Consider the following 24,452-nt stretch of genomic DNA (forward strand, 5'->3'; position numbering starts at 1 on the left):
TATTGTATTTTGTGGGAAATATTTGGAGGGGTGGGTGGGTTGGTGTGACGTGGAGATAGGAGGTGGCCCTCGCCGCGGAGTGGTGGAGGAGGTTTTTATTTGAAAAAACTGATTAAAGTGGAAATGAGCGGGAATAAACATGTTTATAGGCTATAGCTAGAGAGAATAATATATACTTTTCACTTTCATAGTCAATTTAATTAATTATTATAATTAAATTAAATTAAATTAATTAGATATTTAAATATTATTTATAAAAGTTTAATGATTGAAAATATAGATTAAATTATTAGTCAAAATTTAGCTAGTTTATTTTTAAAAATAATAATAAATATTTTGAAACAAAAAACTCTACTCATGTTAAGTAATTTTGGAACGAATTAATTTATTTATTACGAGTGACACATTTATTAACACAGCCATTTAAGTAGATATTTGCACATGATTTGGTAGAAATTAAGAGAAATTTTGAAATTGAAATAGGGTATTTAGAATTTATTGCCTTTGAATTATATTTTCTAAAGCTAGCTTTCATCTTTAATAATGAAAGTTGTTTCAATTGTTGCAATACGGGTACGATTTAGGTGAAAAACATTGTTCATTTAATACGCCTAATGAGTAATTGTTGTTAATTATTTTTATTTTTCTTTTGAGTTGTAAAGTTTTAATAGCTGAGCGTAATTAATTTTTTATTAACGACATAATCAATCGCATTAAATATAAATATTATTATAAATTAAAATATTATACGATAGAAAACTCAAGTTAATATTGTCTCGTTTTTAATATCAAACGAAAAATACTAATGAACAATAAGAAAGTGATCATGTCAACTTCAATAGAAGTAACATTAGTAGTAATTTATTGTCTTTGCGATTTTTATCATTATTTATTATCTTTTATAATTTGATAATTATATTATTTTATTATTGTTATCTTTATTTTTTAAATATCATATATATGATTTTCCTTTTTTTTGTTATGCCTATTTTACTTTTTGTATTTACCTTTCAAAATGTTTTCACATGTATGGCTTGAGAGGAAATTTTGGAACCAAATAAAATAGAAATAAATTTTAAATATAATCAATAAAATCATATAGAGTAAATTATTATCGAAAAATATATACAAATTTTTTAATTATAATTTTATTTTTCCCATCCGAGTTATGTATTGATATATTATTGTAAAAGACGGAATAATCCTAGAAAAGGAGTGGAAGTTACACTACCCCATGTGAAGATCGATGTGACCGGTCAAAGATATCTTTTTGTTATAATAAATTTGTGATTTACAATTTATTTGTTATTTTCGATTTGTAAAAAACAAAAAAAAAAAGATATACCATAATGTTTTGCATCTACTAGTTTATTAAAATCATAAACTTGCCTATTGTGCGATTTCAAAACTTTGAAAAACGTATATGCTTAAAGGTGATAGTGGGATGGAGCTAGATGAGATTAGATGGGCTGGGATTTAATTATAAATAACGCAAACTCATTTTCGTGATAATGGAGATAAAGCTATAAAATTTATTTTGTTATACGTATTTGACATTTAAACGAGAGAAAGAGAGCGAGGGAATCTCTGAAATACTCATATAAGTGAAGGAGTAGAAGCCAAGAATTGATATGCTGAGTTTCTATCATTGACACTGTCGAGAATTTGATGTCACATGGTTTACTTTTTCTGCTCTCTCTCATTTGTGCCTTGTGGTCCTCTCAAGAGCTATATATATGGTTGGGACGGTTCTTACTTATTGTGCACTACTATTTATATGTATTTTGAGTGGGTGAACAACCTTAGCAGATGGAGATTTGGCAAACCATTAATATTGTCAAAAAAAAAAAAATGTCCAATACACAGATTATTTTGTATAGGTATTTCATTTCAATTTTTTTACTACACGGACAATGGAATTACTTCTATTAGGTTATTGGATTATTCGATATTCCATTAAGAATATTGTAATTTACTATTTTAATTTTTAGTCGTACATAAGAATTAAACTATTTAACTTTGTTCTCTGCATTTTCCATTCAGATTTTAGTATTACTTCAACTTTTAGATTCACAACGTTAAAATTCGAAGAACTAAGAATGGCGACGACAACGAGGGTTAGTATTGTGAATTATGAGTATTTGTTGTACTTTTACTACACTAAGCGAAAATTTTGTACTCAATGAGTAAACTGATGTATCTCTTTTTTATTTTGCATCAAATTGTCGAACAAGTCATATATTTATTAAATAAAAAACGAACTGTTAAAGACCAAAATTTGATAAATTAAAAATCGATAATAAATATCTTATTGATTTGATTATCAGTTTAGCATATTTAAAAATTAAAAATCGATAAACCAAACCAATAATACTTAAAACCAAATCGGTCAATACACACCCCTAATTTCAGAGGCCTTGAAAAAAATTATACGAAGAATATAAATTGTTGTAATATTTAATATCTTCATATCAAAACAAGTATAACTGCTAGGAATAAAGAATCTGTATGTGAAATTAAACCTTGCATATTTCCCTTTGTTTGGATTTCACAAATATTAGAAGCCCAGTAGATCTATGAGCCCACAACTTGCACCCGTTACCATTACATTACATCCACGTCTATAAAAGTATTTTTTTGAATATCTGCTTGCAGCATCTCCTGGGTGAAAATGGAAATTTAGATAAGGAAATAAAGTTAAAAATAAATTTTTCTGCTTCAAATTAAATATTTAGAACTTTGAAAATTAATAAGTTTAAAAAACTCCAACTTAACTAAGGTTTGGCAATAAATTTTGGAATTCTTTCCATCGTTTTTTACTTTGTTAAGTATTTGACTTGTCACATTCTTGAAGTCCGAAGGAACACTAAATAGAATGAAATTTTTATCACAATAACCTCTTAACATGATAAATTAAAGGGAGACTTTCACATATAACCACTTAACAATAATTAATTAATAATTCTTCATAACTATAGTCTGATAATTATAATTTGTAGCTACATGTTATATGGAGGAGAGAGGTGAGCGAGTATGGGAGAGAGAGGAGAGAGAAGGGGAAAAAAGTGAGAGAAAGGTGAATTGTATATGTATATTGGTTAGATAATTGTATATTATACATATGTAATTGTATATATGGCAAGAGAGAGTGGTAGAGAGAGGAGAGAGACGAGCGAGAGGGAGAGAGGGCAGAGAGTGGGAGAGAGGTGAATTGTATATGTATATACTTGTATATAACTGTATATTATACATATACATTTGTATAAATGGCAAGCGAGATTGGGAGAGGGAGGAGAGAGGACAGAGAGTGGAAAAGAGGTGAATATATATTTATATTTGCTAAAAACTTATATATTATACATATTTATTTATATATCGTGGCGAATTACACATATACAAATATGACTAATTATACAAACTCGAAGTCAGCCTACGTAATCAATGTATAATGTTAGTCGCGAATGGTAATTAAAGCAAACTATAGCTATGATGAGTAAGTAAATAGTATAAGTTTATTTATCCGCGTAATTTTTTCTAAATTAAATGTTTTTGAAAAATAAAAATAATTAATAATAAAGATAAATTAGAAACTCAAAAGAATTAATTAAAGAATAACTAATTCAAAAATTAATTGAGTTTATCCATATTACTTGAGGCAGTGTCCATATATATAGAAAAATATATATATAAGAAAAAGTTTTATAATGCATGTGATGAGGTAAAAACGATTTTTGAGTAGCAAAATATCCTATTTCTCTCTTCATTGGCTTAGGCCTATATTACTCTTAAGTTCTGCTCTTCTAAGATGGGGATGGACTTCACCACAAAAAAAAACTCATAATTACACTCTATTGCTAGCGCTAGTGGTTATTTTTGTATAAGTCACATGGATTGATTTATTTTAAATTAAATTCCTTTTCGATCATATTTTGAATATATATTTAATTTTTAATATATATATTTTGCTTATAAACTCAATTTAAACTAATCAAATTTTATGAGTACATGTATATCATGAAAACAAATTGAAACGAAGGAGGAGGAAGTAAGAAGTATTTGTTCAACTTTCGAGTAGGAGTGCAAAATAAATTAATATTTTATTATTTCACTTTTACTTATCATTATATGATTGACATATTCATTAAAAAATAAATATGAAAAAATAAAATATGAAAAAATAATTTTCATATTTAATAGAAGAATAAAATATGAAAAAATAATTTTTTTTTGATATATCAGAATAACAAATAAAATAAAATTTAATTTAATAAGTGACAAATAAAAGTAAAGATTATTTGTCCAATTGGACAACGTAATAAGTGTGAGAAGCTACACACAAAATCATATTTTTGTGTCTAAATAATTCACCCCATAAGTCTGAGCATACCCTTTATCCACAAATAAAATAAAATTTAATTTAATAAAAGACAAATAAAAATAAAGAATATTTTATAATTATTTGTCCAATCGGACGACGGAACATGTGTGAGATGCTACACACAAAATCATATTTTTCTGTCTCCGAAGTGAGTTTGGCAACATAAGAGAAGGTGTCTAAATAATCCACGCCGTAAGTCTGAGCTATCCTTTAGCCACAAGTCTCCTTAAGTCTTGCAAGAGAACCATCAGGATTAACTTTCACGGTAAAGACCTACTTATATCCTATTGATTTCTTCCCTTCGGGTAAATTTACCATATCCCACGTGTGATTTTCCTCTAAGACATGTATTTGTGATTTTCCTCTAAGACATGTATGACTCAAGGCCTCTTTCACTGTCTTGAATACACAGATATAGTCTATACAAGCAATCAAACATCTAGAAGTGGAGGAAAAGCGGTCATAGAAAACAAAATTAGCAATTGAATAAGTGGATTTGTAAGTTCATGTACCTTTACAAAGAGTAATAGGAAGGTCAATGTTTTCAGAAGGATCAAGCAAAAGAGGATCTGATGATGATAAAACTGGTGCATGACATGTATCACCGATATCTCTTCTCCTCGAATAAACTTGAGCAACTGGTGGTTTTGCTAGCGTATATAGAACAGGTGGTAAAGGAACAATACTTGATTGATGTTCAATAGGAGAACTGTGAGATGGAGAAATAGAATGGGTAACCTGATAGACTAACCAGTCATCTTCTTCCTCCTGACTCATACAAACGAGACGTGTATAGAAAAATGGTATAATCTCTGAAAATACCACATCATTTGATATCATATATTTGCCAAGTTCAGTAGAATAGGATCGATATCCCTTCTGAAGGCAGAAATATGCCATAAAAACATACTTCGATGCCTTAAAATCCAACTTAGTAACAAATGGTCGATCATCTCGAACATAACACGTACTTTCAAATACCTTAGGTTCATAAAAAAATAATGCCTTGTTTGGAAAAAGAACACTATAATGCATATTACCATTAAGCACAGTAGCTGGCATGCGATTAATAAGAAAACAAGTCGTTGAGACTACATCGCCCAAAACTGTTTAGGTACCTTCATTTGAAATAAGAGGGCCCGCACTGTTTCAAGTAAATGTCTATTCTTCCTCTTAGCAACTCCATTTTGAGAGAGTGTATCAACACATGAACATATAGAGAATGCCGTGTTATCTCATGCAGGACTAAAATAATTCTGACACGTATTCTTTTGTATTATTACTCCTCAGAATACGCACAAAAGCATTGAATTGAGTCATGATTTCAGCACAAAAGGTACCAAAGTGAGTAAACACTCAAAATTGACTCCTCATAAAATAAACTCAAATCATTCGAGAGAAGTCATCCATAAAAATGATAAAATATTTATGTCTAATTTTTAAAATAACAAGACATAGTCTCTAAACATCAGAATGAACTAGCTCAAATATCGAATCAACTTGCTTATTAACCCTTAAATCAATTGAGTGCAATAATATTTTATGAATTGATATAACTCATATTCCAATAATAGAATATTCTGAAATTGAGGACACAATTTCTTGTATAAAAATAGAGAAGAATGTCTAAATCGACAATGTGCTTCAAATGGAGAGTGAAGAGAGGACATTGGAGCAAGCGGAGAAACATTCATCGCCGCTGTTATTTAATGCAGCTAATTATGAGCTTCTGATTTTCGCTCCACGCTCTTCTCTTGCGTATCTCCACGCGCCTTTTACGGCCTATTTTTCCCTCTTGTTTCAACTTTCAAGATGATGTGAAATGAACTTTCTGATCATTTAAGTTTTCTCAGCTATATGTTTATCATATATCAATATTATTTTTTGAGGCAATTTACATTATTAAAAGTAAAAAAGATTAGGTCATAGATTGAACTATATTTTTCACCTTTTTAAAGTTACTATTAAATTATTTATAAAATATAAAGTTACAAATATAAAAAATTAGTTCTCTTAAATTTTCAACCAAGTCTTTCTAGTAAAATAATTTCATTTATTTTGAAATATGAAAAAATGTTCAACAATTCATTTATTTTGAAATAAAATAAATAACATTCTATATTTTTATAAAAGAAAATAGTTTGAGGGGAGAGACCAAAAAAAGATAAGGAACCAAACTTTCACCAAACAAGTAAAAATCACTAATCTATTAGTAAGATTTTTTAATAATTATTAATACTCTATAAGATCTCCGAATAAATGAAATTTACCATACATTTTTATAAATATTTTGCAAGGATTTCTTCATAACAAAATGTTAATTAAATAATTAAATTTAGAAAATGTGAAATTTAATTTTATTATTTTTGGCTAATAATTCAAATATTTGTGTTAAAACTCAAGAACACGTAAAAGAGATTATAAACAGGGACTATTTTTAATTGTGAAAGTTTCGAAATAGATAGTTGTTTGCTAAAAATAGATTGTAAGATAATGTTGCGGCTTGCACGGTGCCAAGTGTCGACTACTTGTTTCAGAATGCCTAAATATTCCATATTATGAAGAACCTATAAATTATCCTTTATTGAATTTGTAAAAAATAGTAAAATTTACACTCCTATGATAAATGGACTTGAATTTAATATAGACTTTTTAATATTTTAAAAAAAAAATTATATTTTGTTAAATTGCTGCGGTAGTAGTGATTTTACTTTTTTCGGTAAAGTAAATCGCTGTTGTTTTAGTGATTTTGTCGTTTTAATTAATATAAAAATTTATATACCGTTTTGAAATTTTTATTAATATTTTATACTCTTTAAGCTCCAAACTCAAATGAAGTAAATATCAGGCTTTGCAAAACAATCAAACATATTATATTTGTTTCACGAATGACGATATATATAATTCACAATAAATTCAACAGTGACTAAATCTATCATCAAAGATCTATAATGATAAATAATACATATCTAAGGTAAGTTTAACTTTGTATATTACATGAGAAACAAACTTTAACTGTAATCCAGAAAAAAATTGTTTTTTTTTTGCGATCTGTAAATTGATAACTAAAAGAAAAACTAGCCTTTATATTCAACGACTAATAAACAAATGAGATGATCTGTTAAGCTCCTAATTCAATGGTTATGCTACTCAGAGAACACATCAAAGACACCATTGAAATTTAGCTTGATACTTATTTTTATTTAATGTATCATACTAATATAATTTACGAGGTCATAAATCACCTAAATGTATAGTTGGATCAAAATATTTTCTTTAAAATTACTTTCTATGAAAGATTGTAAATTATTTTTTTTTATCTAAGTCAACTTCTAAATTTAAGAAATAAGTGCACATTTTCCCCCTTGCTTTGGTTTGATATTTAACAAAAGAAAATAATAATAATAATATTGGTATGTTATAACTATAATTTGTATAATTATGCTCCATAACAAATTTTATGTTTGCTATTGAGTTTTTTATTAGAATAATTTGCTAGAAACTTTCAATTTATAAAAATTGTTTAATTTTATATAAATTCATTTATATATTGTAATTTGTATAATAACACACACACATATATATATATATATTTTTTTCTCTCGCTTTATATGTTTACAAACACATTTTATATCGAAATGTATAAAATAACTAATTATATATTTAATCAAATTGACAAAAAAATAAAATTTTCGTTGAGAATCACAATTAAAATAAATTATGACTATAACATTGAATTTGATTTAATATTTTTTTCTATTTTATACAACTTAAAAAGGAATAGTGAGTTCAGTCTGTCCATCTCATCATATTCTCTCCCTTCAAAATGAATGTAATCCCCACTGTATAAGTTTCTATTTTCTACCTTTTTTCTCTTTGAAAAAACAAAGGCTTTTTTTGCTGCATCTCCTGCAGTAAACCAACTGTTTCCTTCTTTCATCTTCCCTTCACTATCAGTGTGTATTAAATAATAAAAAAAAATCTTCTGTTCATATCTCTTTTTCTCTCTCTCTTCTTTTGCCATATAAAACAAAAAACAACCAAACATATCTTTTTGTTTCAAGTTCACTTCAACTCTTATCAATTGTACTTCCATGGCTGCTGTTTTTAGGAGTTTGTTGAACCCGAATGCACCCGAATATATCCCTATTTCCACTCCACCACCGCTTCCTCCTCATCGTACCGTCGATTCACTGCCGCAGGAGAGTGTCCGATCACGCCTTGGTCCGAATATTCCTCCTAGGTTGAGAAACGATTATTTCGCTAGACGCGGAGGAGGAAGAGGTTTTTCTCGATCGAGTAACGGAAACAGAGGTGTGTTTGAAAGAGGAAATTGTTCAAATACTGAGGGATGTTTAGTTTGGCGGAGAAAAGTGGTAAATCATGACCAGAGACCAAGTGTTTGTCATAATGAGCTGAAGAAACACGACGTGATACCTATAAGTTGGACTCGTAAGAACAACAATACAACTATCATGATCAAGAATATCCCATATCACTACAAGTAATTTTTGCCTCTTTTACTTTTTCCTTATTTGGTATTTATTTGAAATTTGATGGCTAATTAATTTGACTTTTCCTTTACAGCCGTGAAATGTTGATGCAATTTCTGGACGAGCACTGCTACCTGGAGAATCAAAAGACTAGAGATTCAAATGGAGAAAATATTCATGTCTTTGCTTATGATTTCTTGTATTTGCCTATGGATTTCAAGTAAATAATTATTTTTCTTGTGTTCATTTGCATTCAAAAGTAGCAAACTTCAGTACTATCAATTAGCTTTCTCTTTTGTTTTTAAATTTGTAGAAAGAAGAGGAGCAAAGGCTATGCATTCGTGAATTTCACCAATCAGGGAAGTGTGTGGAGTTTTTTTTATGCTTTCAATGACAAACTAAACGTGTTTCCGGGATCTACAAGGAGTGTTAAGATCGTCACTGCAAAGATCCAGGTGAGTGAATGAACAATGTTAAATTTATTTTATTTTTGTTTATGATTTTTGATGTGAAAGTTTAACAGGGAAAAGAAGCTTTGGTGAACCGATTCAAGCAAACAAGATTTGAGTGTGAATCAGAAGGATTTCTGCCAGTTTGGTTTAGTCCAGCAAGAGATGGTTCTGGGGAATCGGTGCAAATGATTACTGTGGGGCAATACAAAGTCACTAGAAAACCCTAACTAGTAGGGTTTATTATAGCTTAGCTTTATATGGAGTTAAAAAAAAATAAAATTGAGGGGTGGAATACTGACACCTGAAAAATCTCCCTGATGATCCGATCGATCGACAGAGTAGCAGGTGATGGGGTCCACCCTTTGTTGTTGTTGATCGAGTTGGCCATTAGCAGGACTATTAATGACATTAAAGTTACTCTTACCATTTTTATTGAGTTGTAGTATTATTTTAGATTTCTAGTCCATTTAGAAATTAGTTAAATTTATTCTTTTTGTTTTATTACCTTAAGTAGTATGAAATCAGCTTTTTCAATAATTAAAATGAACATGTTTTAATTTATTTTAATTAATAAAATTAATTTAATCACTTAATTTTTCTATGTTTATCAAATTATATTTTCAAAGGAATAAAAAATTTTAATGAAAAAATCAAGAGGAATAGTGTTACTTATATGTTGACTTTGTGAAATGATTAATATTAAAGAATTTTTATTTTTAATAAAAATGATCTGTAATAAGAAACTAAGCGAGTAATTACATTCTTGTTTGGACCTACTAAGATTAGGTGCTTTTTAAAGTTAAAGTAGTTCTCCTATTTAAACAATTTTATAGTAGTTTTTTAGGTAAAATAAGAAAAATACTAATAAACGTTTATTTTTGGTCTTTTTTTTTAAAAAAAAATAAAATAAGTCAAAAGATATAAGTAGTATTTGATTTAAAAGGGTTTGCTATACCCTTTAATTTTGATACTTCCTCCGTTTTGAAAAGGATGACTTAGTTTGACTTGTAACGGAGTTTAATAAAAGAAAGAAGACTTTTTAATCTTGTGATTTTAAATTAAAGTTATGTCAAATGTACCAAAATGCTCTTTAATCTTGTGATTTTAAACATGTCACGTGTAAAGTTAAAGTTAAAGTATTACGGTCATTCATTTTGAAACAGACTAAAAAGGAAATAAAATAATTTTTTTTTAAACAAAGAATGTATTTAGAATTGATATATATCTCGTCATATATCCCTATGTTATATAAATAGCATATACCTTTCTCTAATAAAAGCGAAAAATTGATCTTCATTTAGTTTTTAATTAGTTTTTGAAAAAAATATAATCCATATGGGAGAAAGACAATCTCATACCCATTACCACTTTGTGGAAATCTGAGACAGATTCAAAAAAAAGCGGTTGATTACTCGGATTGGTTCTCGCATCCCTCCAAAAGGATGGGCGAGTTCGGTTTGAGCGTAGCTGGCACGTTGAACCATGTCTGTCAACGGTGAAAGATAGCCCTAATGTCCTAGCTAGGCTCAGACACACTTTCCTAAACTTCTCCTTAGTGACATAAAATACTCTTTAAGTCGATTCAAAAGCAGTAACATATGAGATTGAATCGGTTGGAAGGGGTATATGGATTATACCCCACACATATTATTACTCTCTCCGTTTCACAAATATTGACCTGATTTGATTTGATTTAGAGTTTAAGTAAATAAAAAAGACTTTTCAATTTCGTGGTCCTAAATTAAAGTTATATCAAATGTGCAAAATTATCCTTTAGTCTTGTGGCATTAAACATGTCATGTGGAAAGTTAAAGTTAAAATGTTACAAAAAAATAGAAAGAGGTAATTGTTTTTTAAACTGACTAAAAAGTAAAGGAATTCTTTTTGAAACGAAGAAAGTTTTTTTTTGACCTTTTCTTTAACGACTAATTTAAATTTACTATTTTGATGATCAAATTTATTTATGTTGCACTAGTTTTGTAAATCGTTTTATAGATCCCCCATTTTTTTACATAAACAAATATTAAAGGGAAACTTACGTAAATAAACTATAAGAAAAAAATATTTACCATTTATAGCAATAACATTTTTATTCGTTTGATCACTTTTCATCAAATACAAGTTTAATACATATTATTTTACCAAACAAACATAATATATTTTTAATAAAAATTATAATTCATATATATATATATATATATATATTACTTTTATACACATTATAGATTTAACTAATATTACTATAAATACTAATGAATAATTAATATCGCTAAAATAAGTAATTATTTATAATATTAAATTACAATGTAGACGCAAATCCATTTCTTTATTGAATTGGAAATGTGTTAAAAAAAAATAAATTTAAATTTAGATTTCTATCTCTTTTACTTAGTGCATCCAATTATATTACGTTATTATATTATATTTTAAACATTAATTTATAATTTTCTATTAAAATATTTTATAATAAATATAACATTGCTGTAAATGATTTAATGAACGAGGAGAATGAGTTCATATTTAATAACCACGAAACACCTCTAGATACACTTTTAATATCGATATAGAGTAAAAAGTACAGAAAACTGTCTATTTCTTTTCTTTTTTATTTTTTCGCTCATACTTATATTTAAAGCTAATTAATCTAAGCGTAAAATTTCACTAGAGTAAAAGCATTTTCTATTATGAAAATTAAAATTTCACTAGAGTAAAAACATTTTCTATCATAAAATTTTCATAATTTGAGTCGAAGTCAAAAGGGAAATAATAAAATTTGGTGGCAACTGTTCCTTTCTTTCCATTTCTTCCTTCACTATATATTCCTCTCTTTTTTCTCCTATAAAAGAAACAGTTAACTAACATTTTTTTTAATCAAAATCAGTTTCAGCTTTATCAATTGTACTTCCATGGCTGAGAGTTCGTTGAACCCCGATGCACCTGAATTCATCCCTAATCCCCCTCTGGCGCCACTGCCACGGCCACCGCCACCGCCAGGGCCACGACCACCGCCACCGCCAGGGCCACGGCTACGGCCACCACTTCGTCCTATGTATATGCTGCTTCCAGTGCATCAATTTCCGCCGGTGATGCTTCCAACACATCAATTTCTGCCGGTGATACTTTCAACGCATCCATATCCGCCGGCGCTTCAACCGCATCCATATCCTATCGTCGATTCACCGCCGCAGGAGAAAGTGCGACGACGTCGCCACCGTATGAATACTATTGCTACTAGAGTAAGAGGGATGGAGATACGGATAATTTTGGACGAAACTACCGTCATGATCAAGAATATCCCATTTCACTACAAGTAATTTATGATTTCATATTACTTTTTCCTTATATTTGAAATTGATTAAAGCAAAATTTAAATAGTACATTCCATATGATTATCTAATTAATTTAATTTTTCTTTTACAGCCGTGGATCGATGATGGAATTTCTAGACTATTTCTGCTTACAGGAGAATATAAAAGCGAGAGATTCAAATGGAGAAAATATTCATGTCTGCGCTTATGATTACTTGTATTTGCCTCTGCATTTCAAGTAATAATCTCGTGTAATTTTTTAATTTTTTTTAGTTGATGTGTATATATATATAGCAACTTCATTACTATATATTTTCATTTGCAGAAAGAATAGGATCAGAGGCTATGCACTTGTGAATTTCACCGATGAAAGAACTCTGTGGAAATTTTTTTTGGCTTTTAGTGACGGAGTGACAGCGTTTCCAAATTCTGCAAGGAGCGTTAAGATTTCCAGTGCGTATATCCAGGTGCGTAAATCTCAAATTTCAAATAAAAACAAGAAATTGTTTGTGATTTTTGACGTGGAATTTCTACCAATTAACAGGGAAAAAAAGATTTAAAGAGACGATACCAGTATGCAAGATTTAAGCAAGAAGCAATAGGGTTTAATCCTCCAAGAGACGGTTCTCACATCATTGCAAGTTGAAGTCACTCCAGATAAGCAAGCTTTGAGGGAAAATTTGAAGTCACTCTCATATAATTCACCCTTTGTTGTTGCATTTTTCGTTAGCGAAATCCACCATTAACAGGGGCTGTTACTCCTCTGATTTGCTATGAGACATTTCATTTGTTCTTTTACTCCTCTGTTTTCATATCACATGGATAATATGTCTACTACGTCTTTTCACTTTGAATTTTAGTTGCTATTTTAGCATGAATTTGATAAAGTGATGATCAAAATTAATATATTTGACAACGGAGATACTAAAGTTCAAAGCAAAAATGACAAAATATTTTTAACTAAAACTATGTTTTCAAAGTTCAAAGAATTGGAGCTTTAACTTTCGGCAAATTGGGCTTAATGAAAAATAATATACAATGTAATTCAGCATAATTTTGCATCTATTTATAGTAGAGAGAGTTGATTATTTTTGTTGAGCGCAGTAATTAAAAGAGGTTAAGAGTAACTAACTATGTAATCAAATGTATTTCTTTTGCGATACATACATGCATGATGAAATTGTACAGTGTCCCAATCATAAAAGGACCTATAATGAAAAATAATATACGATGAAAATCAATTTAATTTTGTATCTAAGTAGACCGAGTTGCTTATTTTTGTTGAGCAAAGTAATTAAAAGATGCTAAGAGTAACTAACTATTGCTTATTTTTGTTGAGCAAAGTAATTAAAAGAGGCTAAGAGTAACTAACTATTAAACAATTACTGAAAATCAGTTTAAGTTAGGTTTGTTACTCTATAGTTGGTTAAAATAGTTATAAACTGAATAGCTTATAAGCGATGTAATTAGAAACCAATACAATAATTAACTAAGATATTATCTCAAGAATCAAGATATAGAATACTTCCTTATCTTTTTTCTCTTCTTCTTCATCATCACTAACATTTGTGTTTAACTAATAAATTGTTGAATTATTAAGACGGGGATAATCAGTCGGCATGCCTGTTTGACAATGCTTGTTATATTTAATTATCTTTTTTTTTTTTTATAACTTTTTAATTTCTATTAAATTTAAAATTTGCATAAATATTTTTTTATAAATCATGATAATTGATAATTTAAAATATTTTTTTAAAAAAAACACATAAATAATTTAATTACTTATAAAAATTTATTGATTCACAAAATTAATCTATTTGTACCACATAAACGGAATAAAATAAATAATGTGTATTATTTAATCTGAAACAACATAAAGTATGATAAATCTCAATAATTAACAACATTTGTTTGACTCTTAAAACTTTATCAGAAATTACTACAAAAAAAAATAACATATATTATTTAAAAATGACATAAAAAATATTATACATTACAATCAATAATAATTAAAAATATTTAAAAATTATATTAAAATTTAACTCTCTAATTCTATCTATATCACAATCAATAATAATTAAAAATATTTAAAAATTATATTAAAATTTAACTCTCTAATTCTATCTATATCACGTTAAAGAACACAAAAAAATATCGTGTCTAAACTTTAAGGCAACATGGACTTTATTTGCACCCCATTGTACGAGATAATTTGCTGCGCAATTTAAATTCTTGATACATTTTAAATAAATTTTATACTAATTTTCTAATTTCTGTTCATTGTATTTATTTTGTAATACACATGATGGAATTGCACAATATCCCGATCATAAAATGACCTATAACAAAAAATAATATACAACGAAAATCAATTTTTGTATCTATTTTGTTGTAGAGAAAGTTGATTATTTTTGTTGAGCGAAGTAATTCAAAAATGCTAAGACTACCTAACTATGTAATTAATTAGTTAAGTTTGTTACTCTATAGTTAGTTAAAACAGTTACATGATCAATGTAATTAGGAAATCAATACAATAATTAACTAAGATATTATTATTATCCAAAGAATCAAGATGTAGAATTCCCCTTTTATCTTTTTACTCTTCTGTTTCATCATTAGTAACATTCAGATTTACTAAATTCTTGAATTATTTATATTCTATAATTTCATTATTTGTGAATTAATAGTTAAATTTTAAATTCAACGATAAACAAACAAAAATAAAGTGAATTCGATAATGATAATAGTCATAAATAATATTATTATTTCACTTTAGTATTTAATAACTCAAAAATATAATTGACACGTTATAATTTTTATCATTTCAAATTCATATTACATAAAACTTCATTTTCAATTCTCAATTTCTCTCTATTTCTTTTCCTATAAAAGAAACAGTTAACCCAATACTTTTTTTTCAAAATCACTACAAGCTTTATCAATTGTACTTCCATGGCTGATTTTCCTGAGAATTGGTTGAACCCGCATCCAATGCATCAATATTTGTCTGTTCCCACTGTGCCACCGCCACCACCACTGCATCCTCCTACGTATGTGAACTGCCCGCTTCCATTTGCACGTGAGCAATATCAGACGGTGATGACTACAAGGCGTCAATTTCAGCCGGCGCTTCCACCGCATCAATATCCGCCGGCGCTTCAACCACTTCCTCCTCCCGTCAATTCACTGCCGCGGGAGAATGTGCTCCCACGTTGGAATGTTCCTCCTATAAGACGTCAAACGCTGCCGGCGGTGCAGCCTCCATATCCGCCGGCGCTTCAACCGCTTCCTCCTCCTCCTACCGTCAATTATGATAAAACTACTATCCTGATCAGGAATATTCCGTTTAGCTACAAGTAATTTATAATTTTTTGCTTCTTTAAATGTTCCTATTACCTTTTGCCTTATTTGGAAGATTTAATAGTTTCACATCATTATCTAATTTAATTTAATTTTTCCTTCTACAGCCATCAACGGATGATACATTTTCTAGACTATTTCTGCTTACAGGAAAATGTGAATGCAGAAAATACCCATTTATTCGCTTATGATTACTTGTATTTGCCTTACGATAACAGGTGAGTAATAATTATAGGTTGTTAATTCCTTCAGTACTATTAGCTTTTATTTTATTTTTTTTCCCATTCTGCAGAAACAATAAGATCAAAGGCTATGCAATTGTGAATTTCACCGATACAAGAAGTCTGCGGAAATTTATTTGGTCTTTCTGTGACGGAGAAAAAGTGTTTCCAGGTTCTAAAAGGCGCGTTGATTTTACCATTGCGTATGTCCAGGTGCGTGAAATGTTAAAATAAAAGAAGAAATTGTTAATTAAGTTTGTGATTTTTGATATGGAATTTCTACTGATTATTGACAGGGAAAAAATGCTTTAGTGAATACCTACCTACATGCGCCAGAAGCAATATGTTTTAATCCTCCAAGAAATGGTTATTAACAAGTTTTAATTTCTCAGATCAGGTGATGAAATCCACCCTTTGTTGTAATTTTCGTTTACGAAATATGAACAAGTTTGAGTATAGCCATTAACAGGGGCTATGAGACATGTGAATTGTGCTTTAACTACTCTGTTTTCATATCACAGAGATAATATGTCTACTAGTTTTCACTTTGAATCTTATATGTTTAGATTAATTTAATTTGTAATCTTTTGTATTAATATAATAAAGTCTATCAAAATTAATATATTTGACCCAGTGAAATACTAAAGTTTAATCCAAAAATATTTTTTTTAAACAAAAAAAGTGTTCGAGTTACTTTTTAACTTTCGACAAACTAGGGTTTAGAACATTGTATAAGTTTCAAGTCATGACTAATTATTGTAGCTTCAATTTCCACAAAAGAGACTTTAGAAAATTATCTTGATATTAATTTTTCACGTATTAAACTTCAGAGAATATATGAGGGTTTGTGTTTATAAACACAAAATACAATCTAAAAAATCAAATTATATTTTTAAAGAAAACTTCAATTTTATCTCACATGGTCAAATAGAGTGATCGAGATCAAGATTAAGATTAAATTTAAAACAGAAGTGAATACTTTTCAATTTATTTGGGTTTAATTCAAATCTTGCTAGATTGAAAAACACTCTAATACTATTTTATTTCTCATTAGTGTTATTTGAACATTGAAACTGTACTTTAAAATGAATGAAATTCGGCATTCTTCTCACATTTTTTCCTTTTTAGAGGAAAAGAAATCGACTTTGTTTATTAATATGATGCATATAAAATTAAAGAGTTAATCAAACGTTAATATTAATTTTAAATAATTTAAATTGTTAATTGTTAACTACGGCAATTTTTTGTGTTTTAAAATTTTAAATTACTAATTATTTATGGTATGATTTGTAATACCTTTGATAAAATTTTAAATTCAATTATTTTTTTATTTTTGAAATATTCCTAATTATTAATTACTATAATTTATTGAATTTTTTTCAAGTATAAAAATATTAAATACAATAACATTAAAATACAGTAATATTAAATCATAAAATATCCAAAAAAATATCGAAATTATCTTTCGGTGGACAGGCATGCATGTTGACCTCTTGCATGTATCACATATAGTATTCCCTCTTATAGTATAGTAAGTATATACATATATTATAAGTAATACATTTCAAAATCAAATTACTTATGAATTAGCATGACAAATAAATTCTTAAATTGAAAGCTATACTAATATCATAAAAAAAATATTTACACTTAATTATAAGATGATCACATTTCTACTATTTTATATTGCTGTAGTTTCTTCTTTTTCATACAGGAAAATACTCAAGTACCTCCTCAACCTATGCCCGAAATCTCAGAGACACACTTATACTATACTAAGGTCTTATTACCTCTGAACTTATTTTATATGTAATTTTCTACCCCTTTTTAGCCTACGTGGCACTAGTTCGAAAAAAAATCAATCATCGTTGGGCCCACAAGATAGTGTCACGTAAGCTAAAAAGGGGTAAAAATTTATTAATAAAATAAGTTCAGGGGTAATAGGACCTTAGTATAGTATAAGTATGTCTCTGAGATTTTGGTCTACTTGGACATTATCCCTTTTCATACAGAAATATCAAGTTTCGACCCTTTTTCTCTATTTTTTTTTTGTGACCAAAGATTGATACGTTGTGACGTAAAAATAATAAATAATTCTCGTGGATATTTTTAGTTTTGAAAAAAGACACTCTTTATATTGTATTGTTTTTTTATTGAATTTATAGAGAACTTTTCAAAGTAACGAAATCACACACACAATAAATGAACTTGAAAGACTTAATTCTGCAGCATAATTTAAATTAATTTTAATCTTTTGTTAAACTTTCTATTCAATGTTAATTGTGCATTATTTTTTTTCTGCCATACTTAGCAAACCAATCGATCATATGTATTTGTGTAGAGATATACATGATAAAGTTGCACAATATCCAAATCGATTTATAATAAGAAATAAATATACAACGGAGATCAGTTAGTTATGTTAGTTCCCGATTAACAGAGGCAAACTGAAGCTAACTACGTGATCAATTAGTTATGTTAGTTACTGATTAACGGTATAATTTGTAAAACTAGTTACAACTAAAAAACTTATAAGCAGTGTAATAATGAACTGTATGGGTGTACATCAGCTGGTTCGGTTCGATTCTGTGTATTATATGTTTGATTTATTAGTTTTTAGTTTTTAAATATGCTAATTCGATAATAAATTAATAAGATATTTCTTATTGATTTTTCGTTTTATCTGTTTTTGATAATTATCGATTCGATTTTCAGTTTAACCAATAATAAAATATCCGTCAAATATTATATAACTTCTTACTTATCTAAATATAATATAAAGGTTATAATTACATGTCACCGCCAATACATAGTATGAGATTCTTTATATTAATCAAATTACAACCTTTACAAATTTGCAAATGCTACAACCTACAATTACAAACTAAAACTAAAATCAAATAGTCTAACAAGACTAAAACTAAAATTAAATAACACCTTTACATTAGTCTTTAGATTTTTAGTAAACTATAAAAATTAGTAAAGCATCCTAGTGTGAAGTAGATAGAGTACTAATAATTTTATATAGTTATAGTGTCTAGTTATATATTAAATTATTAATATTTAATTAGTAGGGAGAATAAAATAGTAAATTATTACCGTCTTATTGAGTTATCGATTTACTTTATCACTAGATATCGAACAAATAATCTGATAACTTTTTCTCATAAACTCATTAAAAATCCAATAACTCAATAACAATAATCTAATATTACTTTTTCGATTTAATTTATCGGACGGTGTGGATATATATATATGTATAACACATCTGGATGTACTAACTTGTTGAATTCACTATGTTCTAACATTTTGTTACTTTGTAAATTAATAATTTAATAAATAATTTGAATTTTAAACTCAACGATAAACGAACAAAATGAGGCGAGTACGTAGTAAAACTTCTAAATTCAGATTCATATAGTAACTGTTTAGTTGTAACTGTTTCTTTCGTTACATAATTTCTTCCTTCGCCATCTATTCAATTCTCAATTTCTCTCTTCCTTTAATTTTTTCCATATAAAAGAAACAGTTAACCTACCACTTTTTTTCAAAATCACTACCAGCTTCATCAATGGCTGATGCTCCTGAGAATTCGTTGAACCCACATGCACCTGAATATATCCCTATTACCACTCCGACTCCGCCACCACCACCGCCTCCGCCGCCGCCACCGCCTCATCCTACACATTTGCTTCTTCGACGACGGGGTCAGTCTCTGCCGGTGATGCTTCCAACGCATGCAGCTTCGACTGCACTTCCGCCGCCTCTTCCGCCGCTTCTTCCTCTTCCGCGGCCTCGGCCTCTTCGGCCGCTTCTTCCTCTTCCGCCGCTTCTTCCTCTTCCTACCGTCGATTCTTGGCGAACTACTGTCATGATGAAGAATATCCCATCTCACTTCAAGTAATTTTTAGTTTAATATTACTTTTTCCTTATTTGGAAGTTGATTAAAATATCATTATCGATCTAATTAATTTAATTTTTCTTTTACAGCCGTAAAAAGTTGATTAAATTTCTAGACAAGTACTGCTCACTGGAGAACGAAAAAGCGAGAGATTTAAATGAAGAAAATCCTCATGTCTTCGCTTATGATTTCTTGTATTTGCCTACGAATTTCAAGTAATAATTAATCTTGTGTAATTACTTTTTCTTGTGTTTTTGATTTGCAGTGTAATTAATCTCTTTTATTTTTTGCATTTGCAGAGCAACGACCAACCCAGGCTATGGATTTGTGAATTTCACCGATCACAGAACTCTGCCAAAAATTTTTAAGCATTTTAATGAGAGAGCAATAAAGTATCCAAATTCTGCAAGGAACGTTCGGATGGACATTGCGAATATCCAGGTGCGTGAATGTTAAATGCAAAGAAGAAAATGTTAACTTAGTTTTTTGATTTTTGATTGTGGAATTATTAACAGGGAAGAATTGCTTTAGTGAACCGATACGAGAATACAACATTTGTGAGTAAATCTGAAGAGTGTCTTCCAGTTGTGTTTAATCCTGCAAGAAATGGTTCTGGGGAAACAGTGCAAGTGATTACTGTGGGCAAATTTCAAGCCGTTCCAGATATTCCCATCGATTGATTTTAGTAATTGAATAGCAGTCTGTTGTATTTTTCCTTTACCAAATAAACAAGTTGATCTATAAGACATTTCATTTGTCCTCTGTTTTCGTATCACATGGATAATATGTCTACTACGTCTTTTCACTTTGAATTTTAGCATGAATATAATAATGTGATGATCAAAATTAATATATTTGACAAGTGAGATACTAAAATTTAATGCAAAAATAACATTTTTTTAAAAAAAAAGACAAAAACAATGTTCGAGTGACTTTTTAAGTTAGAAAGAATTTAAGCTTTAACTTTCGACAAATTAGACTCTAGAACATTATCTAACTTTCTACAAATGAGACTTGAGAAATTATTCTCAAGCTGAACTTTTATGGCTTAAACTTAAAAAAATATATGAAGGCTTCCGTTTTCGAACATAAAATATAATTAATTTAAATTATGTGTTCAAATAAAACTTTAATTTCATGACATAATTTTACCTCACATCTTCAAATAGAATGATCGAAGATCGACATTCAAATTAAATTTAAAAAAAATAGATGTTTTTCAATTTACTTGTTCAATTCAAATCTTACTAGATGGAAAAACACTCTAATAATATTTTATTTTATTATTATTGTGATTTAAACTTTAAATCTTACTTCAAAAAATATATACATATCAAATTCTAATTTACTTATGAATTATCATGACAAATAAAACTTTAAATTAAAACTATACTAATAAAAATTTCATTATTGTGATTTGAACCTTTTAACTCTAGGTTTTTTCTAACAAAATAAATGAACTTTAATGAATCAGGACTTATTTACCCCTTATGTCCGAAATGTTATGCAGCACTATTTAATCGTTTGGAACAATGTTTTAAACAAATATAAACTATTTTTAAATTTCTATAACTATTTTTAAATTTCTATTAATATATTTTTTCCGATATACATAATGAAGTGTCCAAATCAATGATAAAGGCTTATAATAAGAAGTAATATACAGTTTAGTGATCAATTAGTTAAGTTAGTTATTGTATAACTATAACAGTATAATTTATTAAACTAGTTAGTTACAAATAAAAAGATTTTGAACTGTTCCTTTTGGTGGTAACTGTTTCTTTCTTCATACTTCTTCCTTCACTATATATTCAATTCAATTCAATTCTCAATTCTCTCTCTTTAATTTTTTTTCATACAGAAGAAACACTTTATGTCAAAATCACTAGCAGCTTTATCAATTGTATACTTCCATGGCTGGTGCTCGTTATAGTTCGTTGAACCCACATGCACCTGAGTATATCCCTATTACCCCTCTGCCACTGCCTCTTCCTACCATCGATCCACCGCCGCCGCAGAATGTTCATCCTATACTAAAAGGGCACGAAACAACTGTCAAGTTGGAGAATATCCCACTTCACTACAAGTAATTTTCAATTTTTTGCTTCTTCATGTTAATTTTTCCGATTCTCTAGTTCCATATCATTAATTTGATTTTTCCTTAACAGCCGTAAAAAGTTGATGGATTTTCTAGACGATTACTGCTTACTGGAGAATCAAAAGGCTAGAGATTCAAATAAAGAAAACCCTCATGTCTTCGCTTTTGACTTCGTGTATTTGCCTATGAATTTCAAGTAATAATTAATCCTGTGTAATTACTTTTTCTTGAGTTTTATTTGCAGTGTACTATTATTAACTTTAATCTTTTATTTTTGCATTTACAGATGGACGGGCATAGAAGGCTATGGATTTGTGAATTTCACCGATCACAAAACTCTGTTAAAGTTTTTTAGGGATTTTAGTGAGAGAGCGAAAACGTATCCAGATTCTGAAATAAGCGTTCAGATGTCCATTGCGGAGATGCAGGTGAGTGAATGTTGTTAAATTTTTTAAAAATTTAATAACAAATGTCTGTAATTTTTGATGTGAAATTATTAACAGGGCAAAAATGCTTTAATGGAACGATTCAAGTCTGAAAGGTTTCTGTTTGAATCAGACGAGTTTCATCCAGTTTCGTTTAATCCTGCAAGAAATGGTTCTAGGGCATCAGTGAAAGTGAATTCTGTGGGGATATTCCAACTTCGAATTAATCCCACTGATTAACCAAGTTTTTTGAGTATCTGTGTTGTACAAGCTAGCTTTGCAGGGGAGAAGTAATTGAATAGAAATCTCTCAGATCTATTGAATGGTATTTTTCGCTTTACCAAATAAACAAGTTTGAGTATAGCCATTAATTAGCAGAAGTTGCTGCTAATCTGATATGCTTTGATTTGGTTCCTCTGCTTGCATTACATATTTTATTATGTCTACTAGTTTTCAGTTTAGATTTTATATGTTTGATTAATTAAATTTGTGATATTAATCTGATTATGATCAAAATTAATATATTTGACACTTGAGATACTAAAGTTAGATGCAAAACTGACAAAATATTTTTAACTAAAACAATGTTGGGTTCACTTTTGAAGTAACTTCAAAGAATTGGAGTTTTCGTATACGGCAAATTATTATAGCTTCAACTTCCGCAAATGAGACTTCAAAACATTACTCTGAGTTGAACTATTACTACTTAAATTTCAGAATATATATGAGGTTTTACTTTTGTGAGCAAAATTTCAATTATCATCATATATGAGTTAATTTAATGACTTGACTACGTTTCACATGGCTAAACAAGCCTTAAAAAAATGAATTTAGTTATGTGAGGAAGACAAAAGTGTGATTGAGATCAACATTCAAATCAAATTTAAAATAAAAGCCAATATTTTTCGATTTATTTGGGTTCAATTTTATTATTGAAATGGAAAAACTCTTTTACTAATTTGTTTTTCAAATAACTATTTTAATTTTCAATTATGATTGTTTTATAATATTAAAAGATATTTACGCTTGTAACTAGAACAATGTTCGAGTGACTTTTTAAGTTCAAATAATCGGAGCTAACGTTCAGCCAATTAGACACTAGAACACTATCTGATTAAGTTTTAAGTCAAAGAGTCAAGACGTATTATTGTAGATTCAATTTTCATGAATGAAACTTTAGAAAATTATTTTGAAGCTGAACTTTAATAAATAACTTTAAAAAGTTATATTTCTTCTGTTTCAAAAAGAATGTTTCTATTTCCTTTTTAGTTTGTTTCAAAAAGAATGAGACTCATTTTCTTTTTTGGCAACATTTTAAATTTAATTTTTTACGTGGCATGTTTAAAATAACAAGATTAAAGGGCATTTTCGTACATTTGACATAATTTTAATTTAGAACCACAAGATTAAAAAGTCTTTTTTTTGTTTAACTCCGTTCGAAGTCAAACTAGGCCCATCCTTTTTGAAACGGATGAAGTATTATTTTTAGAATTATTAAATTAAATCATAATATTATCATAAATTTTGATAAAATAATAATGAGGTTAATGTTACTATCTTTTTAATCAAATCTACAAATAAATTATTCTTTATAATTTTTTAAAAAAAATTAAAGCAAAAGTATAAATATCTAAATAAAAATATTAACCTAATTGTTTTGAATTCGGACTCTCTTTAATTTTAAATTATATTTTTTAATTAATTTTTATTGGCCCACGGGCCGACTCTACAGAGGTATTTATGTAGCCTCAATAATCAGCAGACTTATTCAGACCGGGCTAAAAACTCTCTCTCAAATGAGCTTCAAAAATCGTAA

At 28.5% G+C, this 24,452-nt stretch overlaps 6 protein-coding genes across 6 annotated transcripts; 5 read left to right on the plus strand and 1 right to left on the minus strand.

Annotated features, from left to right (window-relative positions):
• Window positions 1-4,651: 4,651 nt before the first annotated feature.
• Window positions 4,652-5,440, minus strand: LOC138347315 (uncharacterized). Its single transcript, XM_069295359.1, has 2 exons — window positions 4,891-5,440; window positions 4,652-4,797 (listed from the first exon to the last, which is right to left on the minus strand). The coding sequence occupies exons 1-2, from the start codon at window positions 5,438-5,440 to the stop codon at window positions 4,652-4,654; spliced, it is 696 nt and encodes a 231-aa protein (XP_069151460.1).
• Window positions 5,441-8,299: 2,859 nt separating this feature from the next.
• On the plus strand, window positions 8,300-9,757 carry LOC101247475 (protein terminal ear1 homolog). The gene is made up of 4 exons (XM_004231384.5): window positions 8,300-8,882; window positions 8,966-9,091; window positions 9,185-9,326; window positions 9,395-9,757. The coding sequence occupies exons 1-4, from the start codon at window positions 8,473-8,475 to the stop codon at window positions 9,548-9,550; spliced, it is 834 nt and encodes a 277-aa protein (XP_004231432.1). The 5' UTR covers window positions 8,300-8,472; the 3' UTR covers window positions 9,551-9,757.
• A 2,393-nt stretch (window positions 9,758-12,150) lies between these two features.
• LOC104645478 (protein terminal ear1-like) lies at window positions 12,151-13,531 on the plus strand. The gene is made up of 4 exons (XM_010317207.4): window positions 12,151-12,633; window positions 12,744-12,869; window positions 12,957-13,098; window positions 13,176-13,531. The coding sequence occupies exons 1-4, from the start codon at window positions 12,230-12,232 to the stop codon at window positions 13,275-13,277; spliced, it is 774 nt and encodes a 257-aa protein (XP_010315509.1). The 5' UTR covers window positions 12,151-12,229; the 3' UTR covers window positions 13,278-13,531.
• A 1,972-nt stretch (window positions 13,532-15,503) lies between these two features.
• Window positions 15,504-16,764, plus strand: LOC104645429 (protein MEI2-like 6). The gene is made up of 4 exons (XM_019213399.3): window positions 15,504-15,987; window positions 16,099-16,209; window positions 16,284-16,425; window positions 16,509-16,764. Exons 1-4 carry the CDS (start codon window positions 15,584-15,586, stop codon window positions 16,584-16,586), a joined length of 735 nt encoding a protein of 244 aa, XP_019068944.1. The 5' UTR covers window positions 15,504-15,583; the 3' UTR covers window positions 16,587-16,764.
• A 2,915-nt stretch (window positions 16,765-19,679) lies between these two features.
• LOC104645430 (protein terminal ear1 homolog) lies at window positions 19,680-20,959 on the plus strand. Its single transcript, XM_010317208.4, has 4 exons — window positions 19,680-20,112; window positions 20,203-20,328; window positions 20,413-20,554; window positions 20,629-20,959. The coding sequence occupies exons 1-4, from the start codon at window positions 19,784-19,786 to the stop codon at window positions 20,791-20,793; spliced, it is 762 nt and encodes a 253-aa protein (XP_010315510.3). The 5' UTR covers window positions 19,680-19,783; the 3' UTR covers window positions 20,794-20,959.
• A 961-nt stretch (window positions 20,960-21,920) lies between these two features.
• Window positions 21,921-23,018, plus strand: LOC101247765 (protein terminal ear1-like). Its single transcript, XM_010317209.4, has 4 exons — window positions 21,921-22,199; window positions 22,282-22,407; window positions 22,498-22,639; window positions 22,715-23,018. Exons 1-4 carry the CDS (start codon window positions 22,027-22,029, stop codon window positions 22,874-22,876), a joined length of 603 nt encoding a protein of 200 aa, XP_010315511.2. The 5' UTR covers window positions 21,921-22,026; the 3' UTR covers window positions 22,877-23,018.
• Window positions 23,019-24,452: the final 1,434 nt, after the last annotated feature.

This window comes from Solanum lycopersicum, chromosome 1 (assembly GCF_036512215.1).
Source record: "Solanum lycopersicum chromosome 1, SLM_r2.1".
Lineage (NCBI taxonomy): Eukaryota > Viridiplantae > Streptophyta > Magnoliopsida > Solanales > Solanaceae > Solanum > Solanum lycopersicum.